At 33.0% G+C, this 24070-nt stretch overlaps 2 protein-coding genes across 2 annotated transcripts; both read left to right on the forward strand.

The window, feature by feature from the left end:
- The first annotated feature begins 83 nt into the window (after positions 1 to 83).
- Positions 84 to 8829, forward strand: LOC123532653 (uncharacterized). The gene is made up of 7 exons (XM_045314172.2): positions 84 to 618; positions 2531 to 2630; positions 3152 to 3285; positions 5061 to 5157; positions 5807 to 5916; positions 7343 to 7469; positions 8102 to 8829. The coding sequence occupies exons 1-7, from the start codon at positions 443 to 445 to the stop codon at positions 8168 to 8170; spliced, it is 813 nt and encodes a 270-aa protein (XP_045170107.2). The 5' UTR covers positions 84 to 442; the 3' UTR covers positions 8171 to 8829.
- A 493-nt stretch (positions 8830 to 9322) lies between these two features.
- On the forward strand, positions 9323 to 15596 carry LOC123532140 (pancreas transcription factor 1 subunit alpha-like). The gene is made up of 2 exons (XM_045313499.2): positions 9323 to 13334; positions 14537 to 15596. The coding sequence occupies exons 1-2, from the start codon at positions 12890 to 12892 to the stop codon at positions 14779 to 14781; spliced, it is 690 nt and encodes a 229-aa protein (XP_045169434.1). The 5' UTR covers positions 9323 to 12889; the 3' UTR covers positions 14782 to 15596.
- The last annotated feature ends 8474 nt before the right edge of the window (positions 15597 to 24070 follow it).

A 24070-nucleotide genomic window follows, 5' to 3' on the forward strand; every position in this document is an offset into this window, starting at 1 on the left:
AAAATGCGTTTTACTTTTCTAAAAAATTTGATGTTCATATGATAAATATTAGCTTAAATAAATTTTATCAAAACATGCAGGAAATGCAAAAATTGAGATATTAAGTCAATAATGTGTCTATACTTAGTTAATAAATGTTGAAGTATCAGCAACACTATTCGATGACTTTTATCTATTTTCAGTGGTTATAAAATTTATCAGTTGTATCCTATATACAAAGAAGTCATGTGCTTTTATCGGTGTTCACGTGTAGTCTAAAGTGTAATATCTTACCCTATCTAATAATTCAATTTTTCAATTCGCTATTCTAAATCAGTGATTCAGCTATAATTAATACGCCTTAATAATTTTTTTAAGAATCTTTTTTGTGTACTGTTACACGATATCTACTAAAAACGTGTAAGTTACACGTGTTTATAAAACAAATACAGTGAATTCAATTATGAAATCGAAACACATGTTTGCCGTTTTTATTTTTGCGGGAAGTTTTGTTTTGAGGAGTGTAGTAGGACAAGTTCCTATCGGACAATGTACAAAAATTGACTCATGTTCTTGCGTATACGATGAGGGAACAATCGTCAATCTAACAGCTTTGGAAAACACTAATGGTGTCCCACAGTAAGTATTATTTTAATGATCATGTTTTAAAATTTCGCAGATTTTTCTCTTGTTAATGCAAAAGTACGTCAGATATATGCTTCTTCAAAGATAAAATGTCGTGGATTTAACATTTATAATTTTATTCCAATTACCGGTTGATAACATACTAGTGTTATATTTAGACATAATATGGCCATATTATACCTCATTTTCTTGAAAGAAGTTGTTTTTCCCGTCTCCATTTCTTTATTGATATTGTCATCTTTTGAGTTCTATCTACAGCTTTGGACATCGAAAATTAGGGTTTATGTTTCATTGGTATTTATTTATTGTGTAACCCTGTTCATTCTTTCAATTTTCTCCGCAGTTGGTTATATTTATTTTTCTCGCAAATGAGAAATTGTATTTTTAATGAATGTTAATGAATACGAATTTCTTCAGTCATAATTACCCGGTGCGCAACTTAAGTTAAATAGAGATAATGGTCCGAATAAAATAAAAAAATAAAACTACTTCATCAACTGAATTGTTTACAGTCGGGCTGAGACAAGGCCAGTTTATATTTTATTCAGTTTATTAAACCATCTGTAGTTTTGAAAATTTCAGTGACATCTGCGATAATAACTTGTTCAAGTACTAAATCTGATTACAATGTCACAGAATGACAAAAAGTTTAAGTTAAAACAAAAATTTAAGTCTTCAACAAAAATCAATCTGACTAAAGTACATCTCCTATTACGCTGCGCATAGGATCTGAAAACGACCTATTCATTGCCTCGTTCTGACGGCCCTTTCACTAGCCAATCAGAGCCTAGCTTACAACATCTTGCAAATCTACCTCTAGCATTGACTTTTGATATTTACAATTCTTATGTCGTAATGTATCAGATAGCCGGTTAGCTCAGTCGGTAGGCCACTTGCTTTGTAAGCGAGGGGTCCCGGGTTCGAGTCCTGGAATGACTGCATATTTTTCTTACTCTTTGACAATCGAACAAGTCGCCTGATTGGATAACATAAAAATAGCAATAATGGAAATCCAAAATATACAGAAGACGAATGTGAATGGGTCGTTCTCAGATCTTCGTTTAGAAGATCAAGTACTTTAGTCAGATTGCAACAAAAATTAAGCTGGAGAAGTCATAGACATGAATAGTGTATACATGTTATAACTCAAAATAAGAGACATTATTCTAAAATCAGATACATGTATCTAGTTTTGGAATCGGATCACTTCACAGAAAGTTTCTTTCTGTCTAGTTATAATGACATTAAAATGCTCAGTAAGTTTTAAACTCATCTGGGATTTTCTGTATGTACCTCTACTTTTATGAAATGAATCGTTAGCTTTTGTAGTTTTCAAGAAATACTAGGAAATGTTTTAAATGAGATCGAGGCCAAAGGTATGCATGCTCTCATTGTACTTTAATGCCATATCCAATTGGAAATTGCTCAAACCTTGACTCAGATAGTACTACTCCGCACGATAATTTAAACGACAACATGTTTACATTATTGTTTGATTGTTATGGTTCTTTCGCATTGTTGAACTCAAAATGGTTGTCCATGATAGAAGTTAAATTCATACTGTAATGTTATACAAAAGTATTTTCTGTATTGAACGTTTAAAGGAAGACAAATCGTAACTTTCAAACATGTTATCGTCTGAATTATCGTGCGGGATGTATTGTCAACTGGTTCAGTTTTGTGTACTCACATTGTTCTTTACATGAACGCCTTTCGTTCTTTACATGAACACCTTTCGGATTATACGTTGTTTCATATTTAGTATCTTACTTGAATACTATAATTGAAATATTTGTCTTGTGCTAAAATGCATTTGCAACCTTAATATCACTTTGTTTTGTTTGAATAATTCAGTCTTCTCTTGAACATTTTATATTTACGTTCTATGTATTGTTTTTTTTCTCAGTTTTAGTAACGTATCGGACTCGTCACATGACTTGTACTCGTGGAATCCGTGCTCACCATTTTCACTTGGACCAAACAACACCGATTGCGTGAACGTTTCGGTGAGTTCAGTATCTCAGACCTCTAAAATTTGTGCTTCATAGTTTACCTATTTTAGATCCTACATTTGCTTTCATGAAATAAAGTAATTCTGCCAATAAAATATGTGTTAAAACATGATTTTAAATAGATCGGATCTTGGTGATATGAAGTATTCCAACAAATAACAAAAGCTACTTCAAAGGACGCAGTCTAACAGACAACTGTGTTTGTATGGATTTGTAGATGACATACATAAACAAATAATCATAGACAAAGGGAGACAAACAGACAAAAAGATCATACAAATTTATAAACGGGGGAACGCCAGGGAACGGTCAGTGAAGAAAAAAAAAACTGGTGAGATTATATCGGCATTTTTTGCAAATGCAAACTTATAGTTGCTAATTTGAAATACTTTAACGCCTTGGCGTTTTAATTTGCAGTTATATTTAACAAACTATCAGCTTCGGCGACAAGTAAACCTAATAATTTCCTGTTCATTTGCATGAATGAAATTTAATGTCTGTGATTTCTGATATAGGCGTGCATGGTACGTAATGGCTTGCCTTTCCCATTATATTTCGACCTCGGGACCCAGGAAAGTGCTGAATTTATGGTAGATGCAAATGGAACGTTGAAACTTATCTACTCAGCTGACAAAGGTGAATTCAGAAGGTATAGAATAATCTCCTTTACCTCTACAAGTATGAAATTCTTCATCTAATTTGTCTCATATTAATAGACTAGTGTGTCGACCTACTTCTAAACGCATGTAACCATTTGTGTAATTTATAGATAAATATAATGTGTTTTTTTTTGTGGCCATCAGTTTCAACTTCCATTTATATGACTCTCATGTTATAATCAAACCTGTCTAAAAGAACCGCACATAAAGCAGAGCTTTAACAGGTTGAAATACTTCAGTAATTCAGTTCTCCTAAGAACCGGGCAGACGCGCGTTGTCTTTAGATGTACCAAAGGAAAAGTTAAATAATGCGGATAAGTAAAGCTCCATTCCATCTAAAGACAATTTTTAAATCAATTATAATATATATTTCGATATTAAAGGATATCATATTGCCTTCATCCATGTGTTAAATACTTTGATTCCTTAAAAGATGATAGGCTACTTTATGTTAAATAGTTGAAGTGATATTTTCTAATACAAAAGACCAGCTTTTTTTACTAAATTACATTATCATGACTGTTCCGTCCTAACAGTTTTATTAATTTATTTTTTAATGGAATAATTTAATTGCCAGTTAATATCTTATCTCAAGAATGTGAACTTTTATGACACGACGGTCCATCTAAGGCCTGTGACATTTAATGCCATTTGACATGCTAACAAAATGCAGTGGTGCTTTTTAATCTTCTATACATGAATGATAGCATCATCCCCAGTCTTCTTCAGGTCTGATTTAAAAAGCGTTAAAATTCGAGTAAACAAGTTTAATTTATGACTATCTCATTGATCAGTAGCTGGTCACATGCAGTTCCATAGAAAGTAATATTCGCTGCTAAAATTGATATTCCTATAAACAATCCTATTCACTATACTAAATAAAGATTATTTCACATGGAAATCAGATTTGCATATTACAGCGTGAATAGGAATAAAACACACCATTACGTGGGTGCTTCATTTTTGGCAGTACTTTTCTTTTGCATTTTTAACTAACGGGCGTTTTACTAGAACTGGGTTGACTGTGTCTGTAAAATAAAAAAGTGGAAAACCACAGATCGTCCAACACGACATAAACGAAAATGTTGCAGGCTCGGTTTGTCTGAGCCTGTTCATGGACGGTAGAGGGGAACTCGACATTTACACATGTTATAAGTACTAGGATATAATTTAGAGACATCCGCAGATGTATTCATATGGCGGTGCACATGGAACCTCCAATGATACACAGAGTGCAATTCTATGAAAAGCGGCGTATGGTCCCCAGATTAATGGCTTTGCCCTAAACGAGAAAACAATAGACATAACTTAAACAATTGTAAACCGTTTTTTTCTTATGAACAATGTAACATTATTGTTTTATTAAATACTGACCATACTACTCTTTTAAGGCATACCTTTTACAGAATAATACCAATGGAGTCTATCGATCTAACTAAACCAGGTCCATAAACTTGGGTATTTGCCTCATCATCAGACAATAACTGTTTGATATCAATAGACTAAATTTTTATTTTATATAATTTCTATATACTTGTCTTATTGTAATCACTTTATTTTACAAATATTTAATGGACTGTAACAAAGAGACAATGACTAGATTTCAAGGGGTCAAGTGATTTCACTTTGCCAAAGATGTTATACTGTCTTTGATTTTTTTAACAGTTACAACATATTTGGTGTATCATTGGATTGCATATTTTTAACATGATTCATTACATGTATTGTTAGTCATTCACGCTTAGTGTCATACTTTATTGGCCAGAATCACTGAAATCAGTCTGCTGTGTGTGACAGCTTCAATATTTGATTTGTTCGTAGCCACGGGCGAACAGGAAGAGAACAACAACACTATAACATATGTGAGTATTTCGGTATATATAATTCTCTGTGAAATTATTAGTTATGTTCTTAAATATGTTTTAATTTACTATGTTATCTGTACGTTTCTAAATCCTACAAAAATAACAGCTAATATCTTATGTCTCTTTCTTTCCAAATTTCTCAAAAGTATAAAGATATTAGTATGCAAAGGGCAGCGATGTAACGCACGGATAGGCTGTCCAGGTCGCTGCGTGTCCTTTCCATCGCCTCTGTGATTTAGTCATGTGAGGGAGCCATCCAGCTGCCTTGAGGACGGTCAGTGTTTCTATGCTAGAGCCCGTCCATGCCTGAAATCATATCCCGCAGAGCATCTGGGTTCTTCTCCATAATTTAAACCGAAAAGTCGCCATATAACACAAGTTGTGTCGATGTGAAAATAAGCAGTTTACGAGATGAAGAACTACCAACGTCATTGCCTCCAAATTACAATACTGAAATGTAATATTTAATGAAGATTAAAAATGCCTAGTAAGAGAAACTTACATTGACAATTTCTCAGTGAGGTAAATTGTACTTTTCATGATTTCCATCTTTAAAGAACTTAAGAACCAAAGGATTCACATTTGAAAGATAAACTTAAGATAATGTCAATTTTATAGATCATTTATATCTCCATTTTGTTTCTAGAAATTGTCATTAACCAGTAAACACGCATGCGCTTATGCGCCGAAAATTACGCCGTCTAATGAAGTACAACATTCAGAGCAACTTAGCGGAGGAACTATATTTATAATAGTGTAAGTCGAATCTGTAGTTATTTTTGACGCAAAAATATAGAAATGTCGCTGCAGGTTGACAGATCAGTGTAATCGTACATATACTAACTGAATGGTGACATTTATGTAAATGATTTTGATAATAATAATCAAGATTATGATAATATCTAGAAAAGGAAGAATAAAAAGTTGAAGAGGAAAAAGAAGCAGCAGGAAAAGATGATGATGATAATGAGGAGGAGGAGGGTGGTGATAATGATTGTTATTAATAGAAGAAGGTTGTGCTGATGGTGGTAGTGAGAACATTAAAAACAATCACTTAATTGGTCTGTTTTCTTCAATCCATTCCATAATTTTGTGTGGTTCAGAATTTGTAAGGTAGCAGGTGCCAGTTTTTAGACATACAGCAAGCTGGCTAGGGACTATCTTTCTTCGACTGAGCAGAAAACACCTGAGTAAAATGACGCCTAAGATGGGATTGTTTTTGTTTCTTTTTAAAATCCATGAACTCTATTGGCCTTTTATATACAGCTAATAGTGAAACCTCGGTCCGCGGAAACATGAACCAATTTTCTAAAATATTACCATATTCTGTGTTGTGGCAAAAAGTATACCAAAAACTGTCTGTTTACCTATTATATTTCCCAATTCTCTTTGCTGAAGTAAGTCTCTGTTTTGTTGACATTTGCACGTAGAACAAGCAATCGAAATTTGTTGATTCGCATACGAGGTTTAATTCTATTTAGGTCAACTGAAAGCTTGTGAGAAGTTTTAACAATGTCCATTCTAGAGCATCAGATATTATTTTTTAATTCTACATATATCTACTTCAAGATAGTCTTATCAAATTATGCGATCGCTGGGCCACTATGCCCGTTTTTAAAGGTATGGACAGGATAAGTGCAGGAAACCAGTTTTTAATTAGTATTCATGAGCACCATGAACTAGGGGAATTATAGATTTCATGACAAACATACTTTATTTTCTCAAATGTTCACTACAGTACATAAAATATTACAAAGTTCATATAGATAATTATATAAAACTTCAACATTCATACGAAAAGGTATTTCTGAGACAATTTCTCGGATATACTAAACATGTAACAAAAACTGCACAATTGTATCATAAATAGTTTGGTTTTCTACGGTTTTTTTTTCTATGATAATTTGCTCTGCTTTAGACTCATTTTTACAAACGTTGCTCATTTCTACATAAAATGTTTGCTTTCAATTTCACACTCAGTTTGTTTTGATTGACGTGAATAGTTCAATACCGCCCGTAACTATTCACCTGTGGAAAGTGCCCTTAAGATTGTAACTTTGGCCAAGTTGCATCAAAAGCTGGAAACTGCCAACTGCTACCTTTGTATTGATATATGTGTGATGATTCTGCACTTTAAGATTTTTAAGAGAAATTATGCCAAAAATGAACTTTTTAAATACAGGTTATTCAGTTTAATTGGTGCCTACGTTGTATTTGGTGTGGCGTTCCAAGCTATTATCAAGAAAGAAAGCGGGAGAAAGCTATGCCCTAACCACGAATTCTGGTTCAGTATTCCTAGCCTGATCACGGTAACTTTGTTTAACAAATTTACTTGCATTATTTTATCTTACTACCAAAGTTAATTCGAAAAAAATGTTCCTGACCATGTATAGTATATACATAGTAAATCAGTCTTTTTTGGAATCAATCGCACTGGACAGAGCGGCAGCCGCCGTCGTTTTAAATTCAGTCAATTGTTTTTTTTTCTAGATAGAGCAAAACAAAAACAGCATATTATAGATTTGCTAGTAATCAAGCAACTTTGTAAGTGCGTCATATTTCTGACTTGTCTAACTGAGGGGCTTCCGTGGCCGAGCGGTCGTTGACTTCAAATCACTTTCCCCTTGCCGCTGCGAGTTTGAAATATCGCTTAGGGTGTAGAATTCTTTACCTGGAGTACACAAGTTCAGTGGTTTCTTCCCAGGTGCCTGTCCGTGCCTAAAATAATGCTCAGAGGAGCGCACGGGGTATTCCTCCAAGAGCTGGAAAGCCACCATATGGCTTATACTTTGCCGGTGTGATGTTTCACCCGAAACAAACAAGGAAGCGTTTTTAGTTGATCGAAGTTGATCGAAGCTTTAAATGATACATTCTTTGTAAATGTCTTTTAGGTAAAAACACATTCTACGTTATCTAATTGGCCTTTTTTCTGTTATTCTAGGGTGGCTGCAAGAAAGTGACATCACCTTTACGGTCGTCAGACAAAGGTACCAAGTACGACAGTATATAGGATAGAAGCCTTACTGTGATAATGACATAGATTGTGTATTTATCTAAATAAATCAAACGTAAGAAATGTCAGATATTGTCACTTTATAAAACAGTAACTGATACTTGCAAGTAGTTTTCATAGTACTCAATGTTCATTGTTTCATTTTGTTTGATATGAGTAAATGTGTATGTAATTTGCTTTATAATTCGATATTGTTGAGATCCTAGTTGCCCTTCTTTCAGATAATTGCATTTATTTTTTAGCATACAGGTACTAATGTCGTACATTAGACTAATCAGGTAGACTAACGATGAATGAAATTTAAAGTGTTTTGCAATGTTATCGTTTAATTGAGATTTTTTTCTTGTTTAAGTGTACCGTCGTATATTCATTTATAGCTCATTGCTTTGATGCACATTATGGACGTAAAATAGCATATCTTTATAGATCAATTTGTACAAATGCTGGTCTATCCAAACAAAGCCGAAAAGTGACGATTCATAATGTTTTGTGCACTGAACTAATGTCAGGTGTTATGACAACTGCAATATAAATTTTCCATTCCCTATTCAAGCTTCATTTGGTACATTAAAACAAAAATATTTGCGTGTGGATAAATTTAGAATGAGCAAAGCATCATTTTCTATTTTTTTTTTTTTTTTTTTTTTTTTTGTCAACTAAACTTATAAATGGCAATATCGAAGGTTCCAGCTATTGCGATAATATTAAATGTATTTGTTTGTTATTATGTGCCCTTAAAATAAACATATGTTATTTTGTTATGTTTATAGGGTAGTTTAAAAGTTTATTCTTGCATTAAAACTACTTTTTTCACTGGATCCCCGCATGTATTAACGGGAGAAAAATCGTCTGCATACAAGGCAATTCACGTGCTGTTAATACCCGATTTTTATTTTGAAATGCTTTCCCAAGGACATATATGTATTTCTGCGCAGATTGACACCTGGTATCTGCGTCTTGTTTCTTTCATAAAAACCTCTTCTTGTAGAATAAAAGATGCAATCTAATCCATAGAATGTTTTCCTGTATCAATTACCGACGCCAAATGCACTGCCCCCAACAATGTTCGTACTCGCTTCTCCCCTTTTGGAAGTCGGCGTCGATTCAGTTTATGTACGTAACCGTTAATGTTTAATAAACGCGTGTAACTTGTGCGATTGTTTGTTTTTAGGAATGATATAAATGATTTTGGCAAGTATCAGTCGGTATGTTTTAATTTAATATCTCGAAGAATTTACATAAAAAGCATGAAAGCTTGTCACTACATTCGTACTCATCGAATGTAAAGTGATAATTCTTGAAATTGTGCTCCTCTTTCAAATTTTTAAGTAATATGAACAGTTATCGGTAATGTCATGTTTGTATTAACAAAAGATTTTTAAAAAATCGTTTAAAAACATTCATTACGTACTGTTTGTAGTGCTGTTGATTTCTGGGCCCTGGTTATGAATATTTAAAAAATGTTTACCGTTTCCAAGAACAACAGAATGGTAATTTAAAAATGTACCGGAATCGTAAAGTCATCACATATGAAAACAATACATTTAGTCGTCGTGTTATGTTTTTAATCGGTCTCGGTTACAAACGTTCCCGCGGGCCTCTGCAGATGTTAATAAACTAAAAAAAACGTGTATTATCCCTACAATGGTGTTCCTTTGTTAGTCTGTCTTCTCTAAAGGCATTACGTACATAATTATATATGCAGTCCGTTATGTTATTTTTAAGATTTCTTTCACGAGAATGCTTTTGTTTATTACATACAGTGTCTTGCGTTACTCACTTATGTGTCAGAATTCACGTGTCGTGAATATATACATGTATGTAATTTACAATGACCCGTAACTTTTGAATATGGCGATAGGATACGAGTGAGGTTTTGAATGCACACTTATTCGGTTTAAACTCCTCAGTGGTACGTTTGCCACAAGCCGCTTCAAGGCGGTGCCCCGCTTTCTTCCATTACTTTTTGTTTGTTCTTGATCTCTAATAGTTTTATTTTGTCTAAGTATGTTGTGTAATTTTCAATTTTTTTATACATACTTACATACACCGCTGTAGTGTATCGTTTTGGAGAGGCTGCATTTCGGAGCGCGGCTCTTTCCTATTTGATCTATATCATGTATATGTGATGTATGGTATCTGAAATATGCCACGAATTGTCGCCATCGCTCTCAATTGTTTATGCAGAAAATGATAATTTGGTCAAAATATGACTTGAATATTATTTACCTTATAGAGATAGCATTGCTATAATTGAATAAATATGTGAGTGGCGGGGAACACGTATACTAAAATATGTATACTTTTGAATTGTATTAATGTAATAGAATTCTGCGTATCTTTTTATTTGCATTTACTTTGTGTTTTGTAACGTTTATTTTCGTATAAAGAGTATTAGTGCAATAATGGCAAAAGGCGCCCTTGGCGTCATTCACCAAAACATACAACAATGGCATCGTTCGAAAAACAAAATCTTTCCAGTTTGGCATTCATATTTAAAAAGAAAACTAAGTTATAGCTAAAACTCATTTTCTGAGAGTAAAGATTAAATATGAACCGACATGACTGTGATTTATCATTGCATTCAATGATAGTTTAAATTAAATTCTAATATGCTTGTCTTTGTTAAAACACTCTTATGCTAGAATAACGTCGCGTTAACGTGCGGTGACGTCAAAGTTTTTGTTGCGACCAAGAAAGAGCGCTTCTAAATTTTATGTACTGTTTTAAATGAAGTGCATATTAGAATCGAAATAATTTAAAGCAAAATATTTATACACTCGGGCGATAATACGTCGTACAAATAATTTCACTCGGGCTGTGTCCTCGTGAAATTATTACGCCCGACGTATAACCGCCCATCGTGCATAAATAGTGTTAAACACTCTGTTGCTATAAATTATTTCTTAAATAAGGTACTGTATTTTATCGGAAGATGAATTACAATTAATCTTGGACGGGTCTTTTTGTTGACATTTATTTTGATTGTCAGATGCTCCTTGAAAGAAAACAATTACTCTTTATAGCAAGATACTTGTAAGAATGTAAATATATATAAGGATTGTGCTTTTACACTGGTATTAACCACATTGGGACTTCTTGTAAATTATCCAACAATTGCTAGGGCGAGTCAGATCTTTAATCCTTATGTACACTCATTAACATATGTTTGAAAAAGATGACGGTAATCAGGAAACAAATGTCTTCAGAGAATTTTACCTGAAATATTCTCAGAACCCGCCTAAGATTAAGTAGATACACAATTTGACATGTATATTGCTAAACAGAATGAGGGTTGCTTCGCCTACACCAATTTGCTGTGAATATCCTTATGCCATCTCGTGCACTACAAAAACTTTTGCGTTTGTTGGTCTTCTTGTCCGTGGAATAAATTACCGTATTTGTACATACAGATTACTCCATCTTCAAATTGGCTCGTTAATTCACAAAGGACATGGACAGCAGGTTATATTATTGGAAACAAGGTGGATTGGGCCTATTTCGAATTATTCATTAACGTAATAACCCTTATCATGTTGGACACGACTGATTCAGCCTTTGCGGCCAGTGTACATCTTGAACAGTCTGATCAAGATATGCACTGTTCGCTATTAAGTCAGTACCTGTTTGTTAAGTACCCCTTTTAACAGTAAATGGTTCTGTCCAAATTGAAAGAAGAACAAGTTCATTATAGAAATTTAGAAGGGTAAAGGTTAAACGCTGTAATGACGAAACATTCTCGTTATCAAAGTTTTTTGAGCCGATACGATAATTCCATAGATAAGTGATATATAATAATATCACTACATTTATATATTGCAAGTGAATACATAAAATTAAGGCACACGTTCAACCTTATAAACAGGGTGTAAACACGTTAATTAAATACAATGATTAATGATTGACGGGATAAAAACGTAAATGATTAACGATCGACGGCAATCGTCCCTAATACAGATATCAAAGAAAATGACAGAAATATGTACATTGCTTATCTGATTATTTAAAAGCGCGATATAACTTAACTCATCAAGACATTATTAATTGTTGAAAGTTAATAACTATAATAAACTCTGTACATATTTCATTTTAATTTCATTGATAAATGATATTTGATATTATGGCCACGCACGAATAATTACATGCAAAAACGAGCTTTTATACCTGGATACAATTTATTCAGATGAAAAGCGTATTTTGTGTGAAATTATAACATATGAATCGATACTTGAACTATATAATTTATCTCTTCATATTTTTAACAACTCTTTGCATCATAATTTACGCACAATTAATCTACAGCGCAGACTCTTTTATACACTATTGGGACCGTTTTATTTAATTTTCAACTATGTTAATACATGCCACGCCCCCTATTTGACAGCCGTTATTTCAACAAGACTCAAGTGTCTTGAACCCGCCCATGTATTTGATTATTACCCGTTGTCATGGGACGTTATCTTAACTCTCGGGGCCACGCGCCGGGTCGATAAGGGCAATGATGATGTTACCTGGGGAAACGCACGCGCCAAAGAATTTTCTCATTGGCTTAACATTTTTGTGTCACGTGCCGGGTAGAATTATGAAAACGGTATAAAAGCAAGCAAATATTGCTATTTTCTTCAAGAAAATAAGCGGGATGGAATACAAATATACACGCTGAGAATTCATAAGAAATTACGTTTGTTTTTATTTACTGACTTGAAAAGATTTAAAATGTTAGAAAATCTAGAGTTCGATTATTTTATAGACGATTATTTAGATGATTTGTCGGAATCATCATTTTCAAACACAGATGATGAAATATCAAATTCATCTGCGGACTTTACAAATTTTGGTACATACGTTTTTCAACCTGACAGTTTAGGAAAATGCAAGAGAAGTAGAAAAAAGAACTATCAGCATCAGTTACAACAAAGACACGCCGCCAATCTCAGAGAAAGAAGACGTATGCAGTCAATCAATGAAGCGTTTGAAGGTTTAAGATCACATATACCTACACTGCCATATGAGAAAAGACTGTCTAAAGTAGACACTCTAAGACTTGCAATAGGTTACATAAGTTTTCTGGCAGATATGGTAAATTCTAGTGACTCAACCGATGATCCATTCCGGAATACACTAGAGAATTCAAGAAAAGTGATAATACATTGCCATACTGGTAGGTTCTATTTATTTATTTATTATTATTATATATGTAAATACATTTGTATATATACACAATATTGTTATCCTACGTTCTTGAAATGTTAACTAACAATTACTAAGTATTTTAATAGTTCCACTATGACAAGGAGAGTTATCGGGTTAGCGATCCTATAGTGTGGTTATATTCTTATCTGTTAAAAATTATATGCAGTTGAATAATGAAAAAGAAACGTTTTTATATTAACAGTTTTGGTTGTGTTTTTTTTTTTTTGCTATTTACGTTCTTGAAATTTGCATGCATGATTTAATTTTTCCGCATTTTTTTAAAAATCTAGTAGTGGGCTTATTAGATTGTTATATTTGTACTAGTATGTGATATACAGTATATTGTTGTTACCTATATCAAAGCTTGGTGGACGTTATAGTTTACAAAAATTACTTCCAATCTTTTACTGTTTATTGAATCCTCATTGAAAAAAAGTCAGTGTAAAGTTCTTTTTGCGGTTTTGCGGAGATTCATAGATTTGTTACTAGTACACACATTATTCTCGTAGGCAACAGACCATTTTACTCGTTAAATCACAATGTATTTTGTGCAAAGTCATCTCAAAAGACATAAAAAGCATCCCAGAAGTCTTGATACCTTTATTCTTCTGGACTAAATTATTAATATAATGTTTTGATTTTATATGAAGGCACAAATGCACTTGCACAGAACTAACAAGATAGAATATTCAAATTGTTTCATTGTTGATAAATATTTCAAATGTTTGGATATATACGGCTGCATTTATATGTCTTGAAGTCTGTGTATATGGTCTTTGGAAATATTTTTGTTGGAATTTAAAGAAAAATGTCGCATATAAATGGGTGCAATTTAGCTTTAGATAATCACAGTTTCATTGTCAATATAAATAATCCAGTGACCGTAGACATGGCTGTCAGTTCTGCAATAAGTGATCATAGTAACCACTTCTTATGTTTGTCAAAAGTATAATAGAAACAAAAGTGATTATTTAATTTATTAATTCATTTCAAATACAGAACCATACTCGGTGTCAATGCAAACTTTTAATCAGTCTTTATAATACAATGAGAAAAATATCCAGTTTTCATTAACATGCCACTATAATATGTTCGCTTAGCATATACATTAGTTTAAATTACAAATATGAAATAAATTTTCTCATACTTATCTTTGTTTTCTTTCTTCAGGTTTTGGCGAGAACCCTTTTGATACTTCAACACTAGTTGGACACTCATTATCTTGGAAAAGTGAGAAATTGTCACGAGTAGGACCGGACAACAAAATGCACGCGAAAATTTGGCGCCCAGAAGACCCGTGCACATCACGTGATCAGCAAAAAGACAATAATAACTGTGATAAAAATATTGAAAATGAACTTTCAGGAGAGAAAATCGAACATATAGAGACACAAGAAGTAAAAATAACAGGCTAGGAATGTAGTGTTCCTTGGCATTGGTTGTTGACAATCACATTGTTTTACTATTTATGATAGCAAAAATTCAACAAGTGCAGTAAGCTGTTTGAAATGTGTAGTTTATATTACACCCAAGTACATTATACGTATGGTTATAAAAAGCATATTATGATATTATATGCCTGTTATCCTTACTAAGAGATGAAGCATTTTAGTTGTTTGATGAAAGATGTTTTCGAATCGAATCTCTATCACAATAATAACAAATTGCTAGATTGTTGGATGAAAAATCATTGAAGCCTTTGTGTGTCATTTCTGAAAAACAATTACTTTTATCCTTTTCACACGTGAATTGTATTACTTATCAAAATCATTTGATGAAACTAAAAACTTACGTCTACGTTCCGAATAATGAGTTTTGTATAGGTTTTGTTTACATATTACAAGTCTGACTACCATATTCTCACTGAAAACAGCCTTGCTAAATGTTGTAACAACTAAAATTACGTATCTTTAATATATGTCATTGTGTTAAGAAATTGTATTCATTTAACTAAATTATACACAAACTTGTTTTTCAAATATTCAAAATATGTTTCCATGTGAGACGGCTTTGCTTTCTTAGGTTCGGAAAATAATGTTTCATGGGAATGTTGTTTTTTTTTGCATTATCTTAGCAATGTTTTTACACTACTTCTAGTCCAGTTTGTGCTAATAACGTACCAAAAGTGTTCTAAGCTGCTTTCCTATTATTACTTCATTATTTATGTTACTATCGTTTTTATAACGATGTTGACTATGTTTAAGAACTTGTTAATAAACTCTAAAATGAATTATGTTTTGTTTTATTATACAGTACGTTCAGTTTTTGATTTATTTTGGTACACACCTTTGTTACTCTTTTACATTCTGGATAAAACGTATGCTTTATAGAGAGACAACCCTGCACAATAGTATACCCGAGAATATGTAATGAACCATTAAAGAATATGTGGACAACATTACTTGCATTTTATTAGAATTCTATCAAATGTTGCGAGTCTGTGACACTTCTTTATTTTCTTTGTTTTTGAAAATTGTTCCTTTTTCTACAATAAAATAGATTGCTAGCACTATGCGTCAAACTTTCCCAGACAAATGTATGTAACCGGACATAAGATGAAATGAATTTTGCAACTTTTACTGACCGGGTTTTATCGACACTGTATGTAACATAAAATATCGCTTTTTGGACTTTCTTAATATACAGTGTACATTTCTTAGTGTTATGTAAGCTTTGCCAAGTTGAAGTGTTGCTTATACGTAACGTACCAAAAGTGTTTTAAGCTGTCTTAATAAATATTGCGCAGTCGACACAGATCAAATGATAGTAAGTGGTACAGTCATCAAGTACTTTAGATATTTAGATATTAAAAAAAGCGAAGACAATCTTATTTCAAAAGTTATTATGAACATACTCTGGTATAAGTAAAACCCTTACAGCCAGGATACAAAGTCAGTAGTATTGTCTCAGTTCATGCTCAAAATTTCTTCCCCCATAAACAAGATTAGGTACATTTCAGACGACATATTGTTTGAAAATGTATAAAAATAACGGTCTTAATTTCGATTTTTGACATAAATATGTTAAACTGTTGCTGTATCGCATAAGTAACATAAACACACTGTGTTCCTTTTCAATGTAATGCTGAACTCGGATATAGGTATATGTCCAAAGTTTCAGCCAGATGCCGACTGTGATGTAGGGCTACCAATCCATTATGATTCAGTCATATTAGAGTTATATACAACTTTAGTAGATATCACACGCAAGTGTAAAACTGATATTGAACTATTGAATGACCGTACATAACATTATGTTTAATTATTAATATTGTATTTGTTCCACGTCGAGCAAAAAGTGACTTCAATTCATCAAGTTATTTTTTGTATCTATTGTTCATTTCTTTGATGATTGCTCAACATTAAACTTGTGCCCAAATTACTTTTAATGTCCCATTTGTTAATAATATTAAAGTTAATGATGGATGAAGTTTACTTATTTGTTTTAATAGAGTTTGTGATAAATTCAATATCAAATTAAGTGTAGTTCCAGTACTGAACAATTTAATGATGATAATATGGTGCAAGCTTTACAAATTCATATACATGTACACATTATGATGATTGTTTTGATAATGTAGCTCGGATTTAATTCCTTAAACCCTACAAATGAATATAATTGTACTTAAAGATATACTCAGAGTGCAGCAAAAGAGTTATAAAACAGTCACTTCTTCATCCAACTTCAATTCAAAATGGGTTTATTTCGTAAAACTCACAAAAAAGCTCAAATAAATAAAGATATTTACTCTGGGTAAGATTTCTTTCAAGGCCAACAAATACATTTTGACTTTTGAGGGTACCACTAATTTTGCTTTTGCTTCATCAAAAACGAACGACTGTTAAACCACGATGGAAATGCATGAAATCAATTAGAAACGAGATTGCTGAGTAAGAGTTTTAGGTAGTCGCAAACATATAATCAAGGTTGTAATTGGATAGTAATTTATATTTAAATACTAATCAAGTTTCAAAAAATAACTTAAATCTAACGAAAAATTGATTTCTTATACGGAAGCCGACAAAGAAATACAGACAACTATAGTAAAGTAAAAACATTGGCCGTTTGGTCCAAAATATTTTAAATGAAATGAGCGCTAAAATTGGTTCTGATCTCCTCTGAACTGAGGGTTAATAAATAAATTCAAGTACCAATTTATTTCCGATTGGCATCTTATTTGACGGTCATTATATCATAAGGTAATTCATGTGTAAAAGTTGATAAATCGCCATAAAATTCGAGTGTCCATTTCAGTAACTGTCCATTTTTATCGCGGTAGTTTCACTTATAATTCTAATAATATTATGATAAGATTCTCCTCTGTTGATATCGGTTTCCTTTTATCTTCTGTAATTATGCAAATGATGACCCTAAAATCTGACATTAATTTGCATAAGAGGAGCAAATGTCTATTTTATTTAAAATATTAAGGAAACAGTCTGGAATTCTCAAATGGCTACTGCTGAATTCTAACAGACTTTATGCCGGGCCGCCGAAAGGCGCCAGAAACCGATTAGTATATGGAATTAGAAACGTCTTCAGGGATTGTAACTTTCCGAACTATATGTGTAAGAATTTGAGAAAGGTAAACATATCCTATAACCTCGGCCAACACATAAAAGATAAGTCCTCAAACTTTATATAATTTAAGTTTTTATTATTCTAATAAAGGGATTTGTATTCATTTGTGTTTGCCATACTCTTAAAAACTAGCAATAGTGTGACCAGTTTACCGACATATTTGTTGTATAACAACTATTTTTGTTTTATATAGATTTCTATCATTAAAATCCTTTAACGTTAAATAAATTCTTCCAATACAATACTATTAAGCACCGTATAGTGTTGCTCGACCGGGGAAAATTGAAAGTGACAAAGTTGAATCCATATCTTTTATCATATAATTTTATTTTGTTTCAGAAGTACCATTTGCAATTGTACGATGTAACTTCTAAATTTGAAGTATCGGCTTTGTTTTGTTAAGTTATCTACATTTGTAGATGGATAAATGTACTTCGCTATTTCTGAAAAATATGAATTACCCTAGTTATTTGAGGTATCACTGAAAGCTAAAGTAAAATGACAAACTGGAACTCAGTGGACAAACTAAGCACGAAATCTCGTTTATAACACTATAAAAAATAAATCGCAGTTAGTCCACATTGGGCTACCAACACCTACCTGAATAATACCCATAATGTTCTAGCTGTTTTGTTTTGCTAAAGGTTGTCTGAGTGTTAACACGTGTTTTGTCCGGTAATATTACTGAAGTAATATTTTAGATACAACAAGCAAAGACAAATCTGTCGTTCAATTTATTAAAAGATATATAAATACACAATACTAGAGTCGCATTTATCAACATTAGATTTGAACTTGGACCGGTAGATATTCAATTTGAAAACAAAAACTTCTCTTTAAAACTAATGTTAACTAACAAATTGTTTCACTAAACTGACTGCTGCTGGTATTCGCTACACAAGCATTTCATATGTACTAAATTAATAATGACAGGGCGAAAGAAATATTTGTATATTGAAGTTCCTTCCACATTTTATGAAAGTATGAATTCTAGATAAAACCATGTTACATATATACATTTGAGCCGTGCCATGAGAAAACCAACATAAAGGGTATGCGACCAGCATGGATCCAGACCAGCCTGCGCATCCGCGCAGTCTGGTCAGGCTCCATGCTGTTCGCTTTTAAAGCCTATTGGAATTGGAGAAACTGTTAGCGAACAGCATGGAGCCTGACCAGACTGCGCGGATGCGCAGGCTGGTCTGGATCCATGCTGGTCGCATACCCACTATGTTGGTGTTCCCATGGCGCGGCTCATTTATGTTCTTGGTTTTGTCCAATTCATGCCACATAAATGTAGTTTTGTACGTCAGACCTATTACACATTATATATTATACACATTTTTCAAGTCAGATAATGATGGTAATTTATTATTTGAATAACTCCCTGGGTAATGCATAAAAACTAAGACACAAATGTCCCTAATAGGCTTCCGTACTTTCTAGACTGGTGGTATATTAGAAGGTGTGGTCGTTACCTTAATGGGGCTTGAACCTACTACCCCGGGATTGAAGGTCTTACACGAACTGTAAGTCAATAACCTTTAACATGGCCTAACATTCATTGTCACAGTGTCATGTAAAACTAAACCAGGAAGTATATTGTTAACTTGCAAATTTCGTTACTCTTATAAATAATAGTGCATGTTAGTTCGATTAAAAATACATTTAAGAGAAAATTGTTACAGAAGGCCTCAACATTGCACTTAATTCAATCAGGAAATCCACTAGTATCATGCAAATGCAGTGGTACAAGTCAAATAGGTTGAAAACGAATCTTTAAAGTAATTCAAAGACGTGTGCCGTCTTGATTACTTGAGTACTTAGCTTGTTAGTAACTTCTTGTTTGTTTTTCATACTTTTTTAATGTTTCAATTGTGTAAAATGCGTGTAGTTCAGTCAACGTAGTAGAATATCAAATTGATATTTACTGGTACCTTTAAGGTATGCTGCCTATCGTTATCCAAATATATTAACACCAAGTATTTACTTTTTAAAAAGACATCGCGTCAGATGATGTTGTCCTCGCCCGCTTAACTTAAAGTGACCAATCCATAAATTTTAGGCCAAAAAATAGTTTATCTCAAAAATACATAAAAAGTGAGTAATCTGATAGTGACTAGTGGTACCACCATATTGAAATAAGATATTCTTATAAAAACCAATAGTATTGTGAAAAAGATAGAAACCGTTGCAACGCTTTTGAAATAATACATATTTTTCTTGCATTTTTACCAATATCTTGCTTTTATTCTTCACCCACTTTATCACTTTTCAGTGTCATGTATACATTCTATGTCAAAATTGGTGGAAATGAATATGTTGAAAATATTTAACCAAAACAATGGGCGAGTAGCTTAAATAAGGAAAGCGAAGGTCTACTGGCCATTAGTTTGATCCCCTCAATAGGCGTATGTTGTTAGTGACGATTTTATAGGAGACATTGTGTCAGCAGTCATTTCGTTCTCAACCTCTGATTCATGTGGGGAAGCTGGTTATTTAATACTTGCGTGGAATAGGTAAGTTCTGGTACAGAATCCAGAAACACTGGTTATATTAACTGCCCGAAGTTACATAACTGAAATGCTGTTGAGAAAGGGCGCTAAACCCGAAAACAAAACAAACAGATTTTGATTATTATTTTACATAGACATTTTTGACTTTAATATTACAATTCACTCACAAATAATCTGTAATAAGTCTCAGATAAAAATGGCATAACACTGTTTCGACATTTTGTTAAAAAAGAACTATTCATTTTGAGAGACTTTGTCAATTCGATTATTTTCAAGTCTTAAATATTTTCAATTATTGTAACGGGGGAAACGACGCAAGCAACCTCCATAAAATGACAGTAAAATGAGGTCTCTGTCCCTGCTATGTTTCCTTGAGGACTCGAGATTATGGGGGAAGCCGACCGCTAGAAGTGGAAGTCGGACAATCCATTACACACTCTCTACATCAAGACTATCAGTTTTAAATACTAGGAGGGAAAACATAAATGATATAAATTATTTCAACAAATGAGCTACGCACGCGACACGTGACACCAGTGTCAATATTTAACATTGGGAATCAATATATAAACGCCTTATTGGACACAAATGATCACTTAATGACGAAAAGACTGTCTTTGTGATGGTAGAATCACTTAGTGCGCTGACAGAGGGATGACCCACAGAAAGAGACAAGCGAAAGTTTTATGGAAGCATATTTCTTTCATTTCTTGATTACTTTTTTACATTTTTGTATACACGATTTTAACGTTCAACATGAAATAAAATTAAACCAGAAAATGTTAATGCATTTAAACTAAGGTAATATTTAGATATTTGCGAGATACTAATTACATTTTAGACAAGCACAAATAGATCTTAGTTTACAATATATTTTCTAATTCATGTTTGCCGCATTGTCAAATGAAAATGTTTTATGATATTTCAGTTTTTGTAAGGATTTGAACATTTTCGATGCAAATCAAAGACATATTTTGCATCTTATTTTGTGAAGAATTCAAACTCACGTCACTAATTAACTACGCTGTTGTTGTTTTTTTTTCGGAAATTAATACACAATTCACCTAATGAAGATTTATCAAAATTTAACTTTTCATTATGTAATATCAAACTAAAAAAAAAACAATGACGAAAAAAAGTTGCATCAATCGCACTAAAATTACGTAATAAAGGATGAAAATAGTATACATCTATTGACCAGCAAGTCATGCAGTAATTGTAATTTCAGTAATTGTAATTTCAGTAATTGTTTTAATATCCGAAATCGAATATTTTTCGGGTTTCCATGTTTATTTAACATCCCAATATGCACATTATGCAGAAACATTATAAAGGAAAAAGGACAACACTTATTCAAACACGTGAAAAAAACGAATCTTTATTCATCTATAGGTGAAATAAGACAAAACTCAGCAGTCGACAACTTTATCTAGTAGGTTATTTTAACCGTATATTGTTCTGCAATGTTGTTTTCGGCTTGAGTGGATTTTGACAGTAACCCGGCCTGACAAAATCCACGATAGCCGGATGCATTAGTGCCGATAAAGATACTGTTTAAAGGCCCTCTTATTATTCACATAACCTATTTTAGTGTTATATTCTTTCCGCTACTCTAACGTAACAAAACGTATTAGCGTCTGAAGGTCCTTTCACGTTTCCGTAGAATCAACATTTATTATACGAAATTCATTTTGAAAATATTTCTGAAATGTCTAGGTCTGCAATTCTCAAATACGGAAATATTTTACATCCGATGCATATAATAACACTTTCAGACAACATCAAAAGGGACCTTTTGAAGGATTTGACAAAGTTCCAAAAATCTCCATATTATAAAAGCCTTGCTTCGTTACAGATCCCTGTTAAATTTGTGTTTTTCCAAGTTCAATTATTTTGTCGTAGATGAGAAGCTGGCATGTCGTGCTAAAGACCAGGAATTCTCAAATCGTTAGAAAATGCTGAAAATTGACTCCCCATTAGCAAAACAAGTCCAAGCGCGTACATTTAGACGGGGTGACCCCTGACTATAGATCAATGCAAATGTGACTTTCATTTTCAAGTTTAGCCTATATTACATTCCGGAAAAAGCTGAAGGTCGTCTGACTTCATTTTCTGTGTTGTCAAAAATATACGTATGCCTGGCGAAATTGCATAAAAATGTTCCGGTAGTCCTTAGGATATCAACCAAAATCGACTATAATTTTAGAAAAATAAGACAGAAAACTCGTATGAAACAGATAACTTTCTGACGCAAAAAAAGAACATTGAGAAATGAAGCAAATCTATTTCAATTCCTTTACTAGAGTTCTAAATTCTGAAGACACGTTAAAAGAAGTGTTATCAAAACATCACCGAGCGAGTAGGAGACAATAATTGCAATTTTAGAAAATGTGTTATAATTCGTACAAACTATATTTAGATGTTCATGACATGCTTTTAAATCATGCTTGTGCGATAGTACATATATATCAGCATTTTTGGATAGAAACAAGAGTCCGTATTGCTGTATATGCTGCCGCCATTTTATGGCCAAGCTGTTATCAAAGGAATCTGACTGGAAACATGACTAAACTGATTCTCTTTCTCCAGAGGTAAAACAAAAAGTGATATATATATCAAACTAAATATTGTCAAAAGTTTTGAGTTTGAACAACTACCAACAAGAGTAACTGTATAACCAAAAAACAAAGCAAAACTGCACAATAATAAATTAATAAAACAAGATAAGTCTAAGCTTTTCTCCCTTTTAAACCTATTTATTTTATATGAGTTGTTAACTGCGTCTTTGACTGTTTTCATCCATTCTAGCCTATACGGGATTATGAAAAGTGCGATGAAACTATTCTGCCCTTATCGGTATTCGTGAGCCGAAATGTCACAATCAGATGTCTGAAACTCTCGCACATCACATTAAGGTCAGACTTTTAATTCCTCGCACGTCACATTTAGGTCACGAGTTTTAAAACTCTCGCACATCACATTTAGGTTAGGTGCCTTAAACTTTCGCATATACCACATTCACAGCTTAATTGTCTTAAACTCTCGCACGTCACATTTAGGTCAGGTTTCTGAAACCCTCGCACATCACATTTATGTAGGCTGTCAAAAACTCTCGCATATTACATTAGGTCAGGTTTCTGAAACCCCCGCACATCACATTTAGGTTAGGTATCTTAAACTCTCGATTATCATATTTAGATCAACTGTCTTAGGTCAAGCACCTGAAATTCTAGCACTTCAAATTTAGGTCAGCTGTCTAAAACTCTCCTACATCACATTTAGGTCAGGTTTCTGAAACCCTCGCACATCATATTAAGACCATGTGTCTTAAACTCTCGCACATCACATTTAGGCATGCAGATGTATGAAACCATCGCATAGCACACTTAGGCCAGGTTCTTAAACTCTCACACATCAAATTTGGGCTAGGTGTTTTAAACTCTCGCATAGCACATTAAGGTTAAGTGTCTGAACCCTTCCCGCATTTATTTTCTTATTTGAGCTATTCGTCTAACAATACTGTGACACTTCTTATAAAAATAATTATTGAGAAGGAAATACGATTAAATCCGCTGCCATTGACTAAGAGAATATCTTATGGTGCTCC

The sequence above is a fragment of the Mercenaria mercenaria genome, chromosome 11 (genome assembly GCF_021730395.1).
Source record: "Mercenaria mercenaria strain notata chromosome 11, MADL_Memer_1, whole genome shotgun sequence".
Lineage (NCBI taxonomy): Eukaryota > Metazoa > Mollusca > Bivalvia > Venerida > Veneridae > Mercenaria > Mercenaria mercenaria.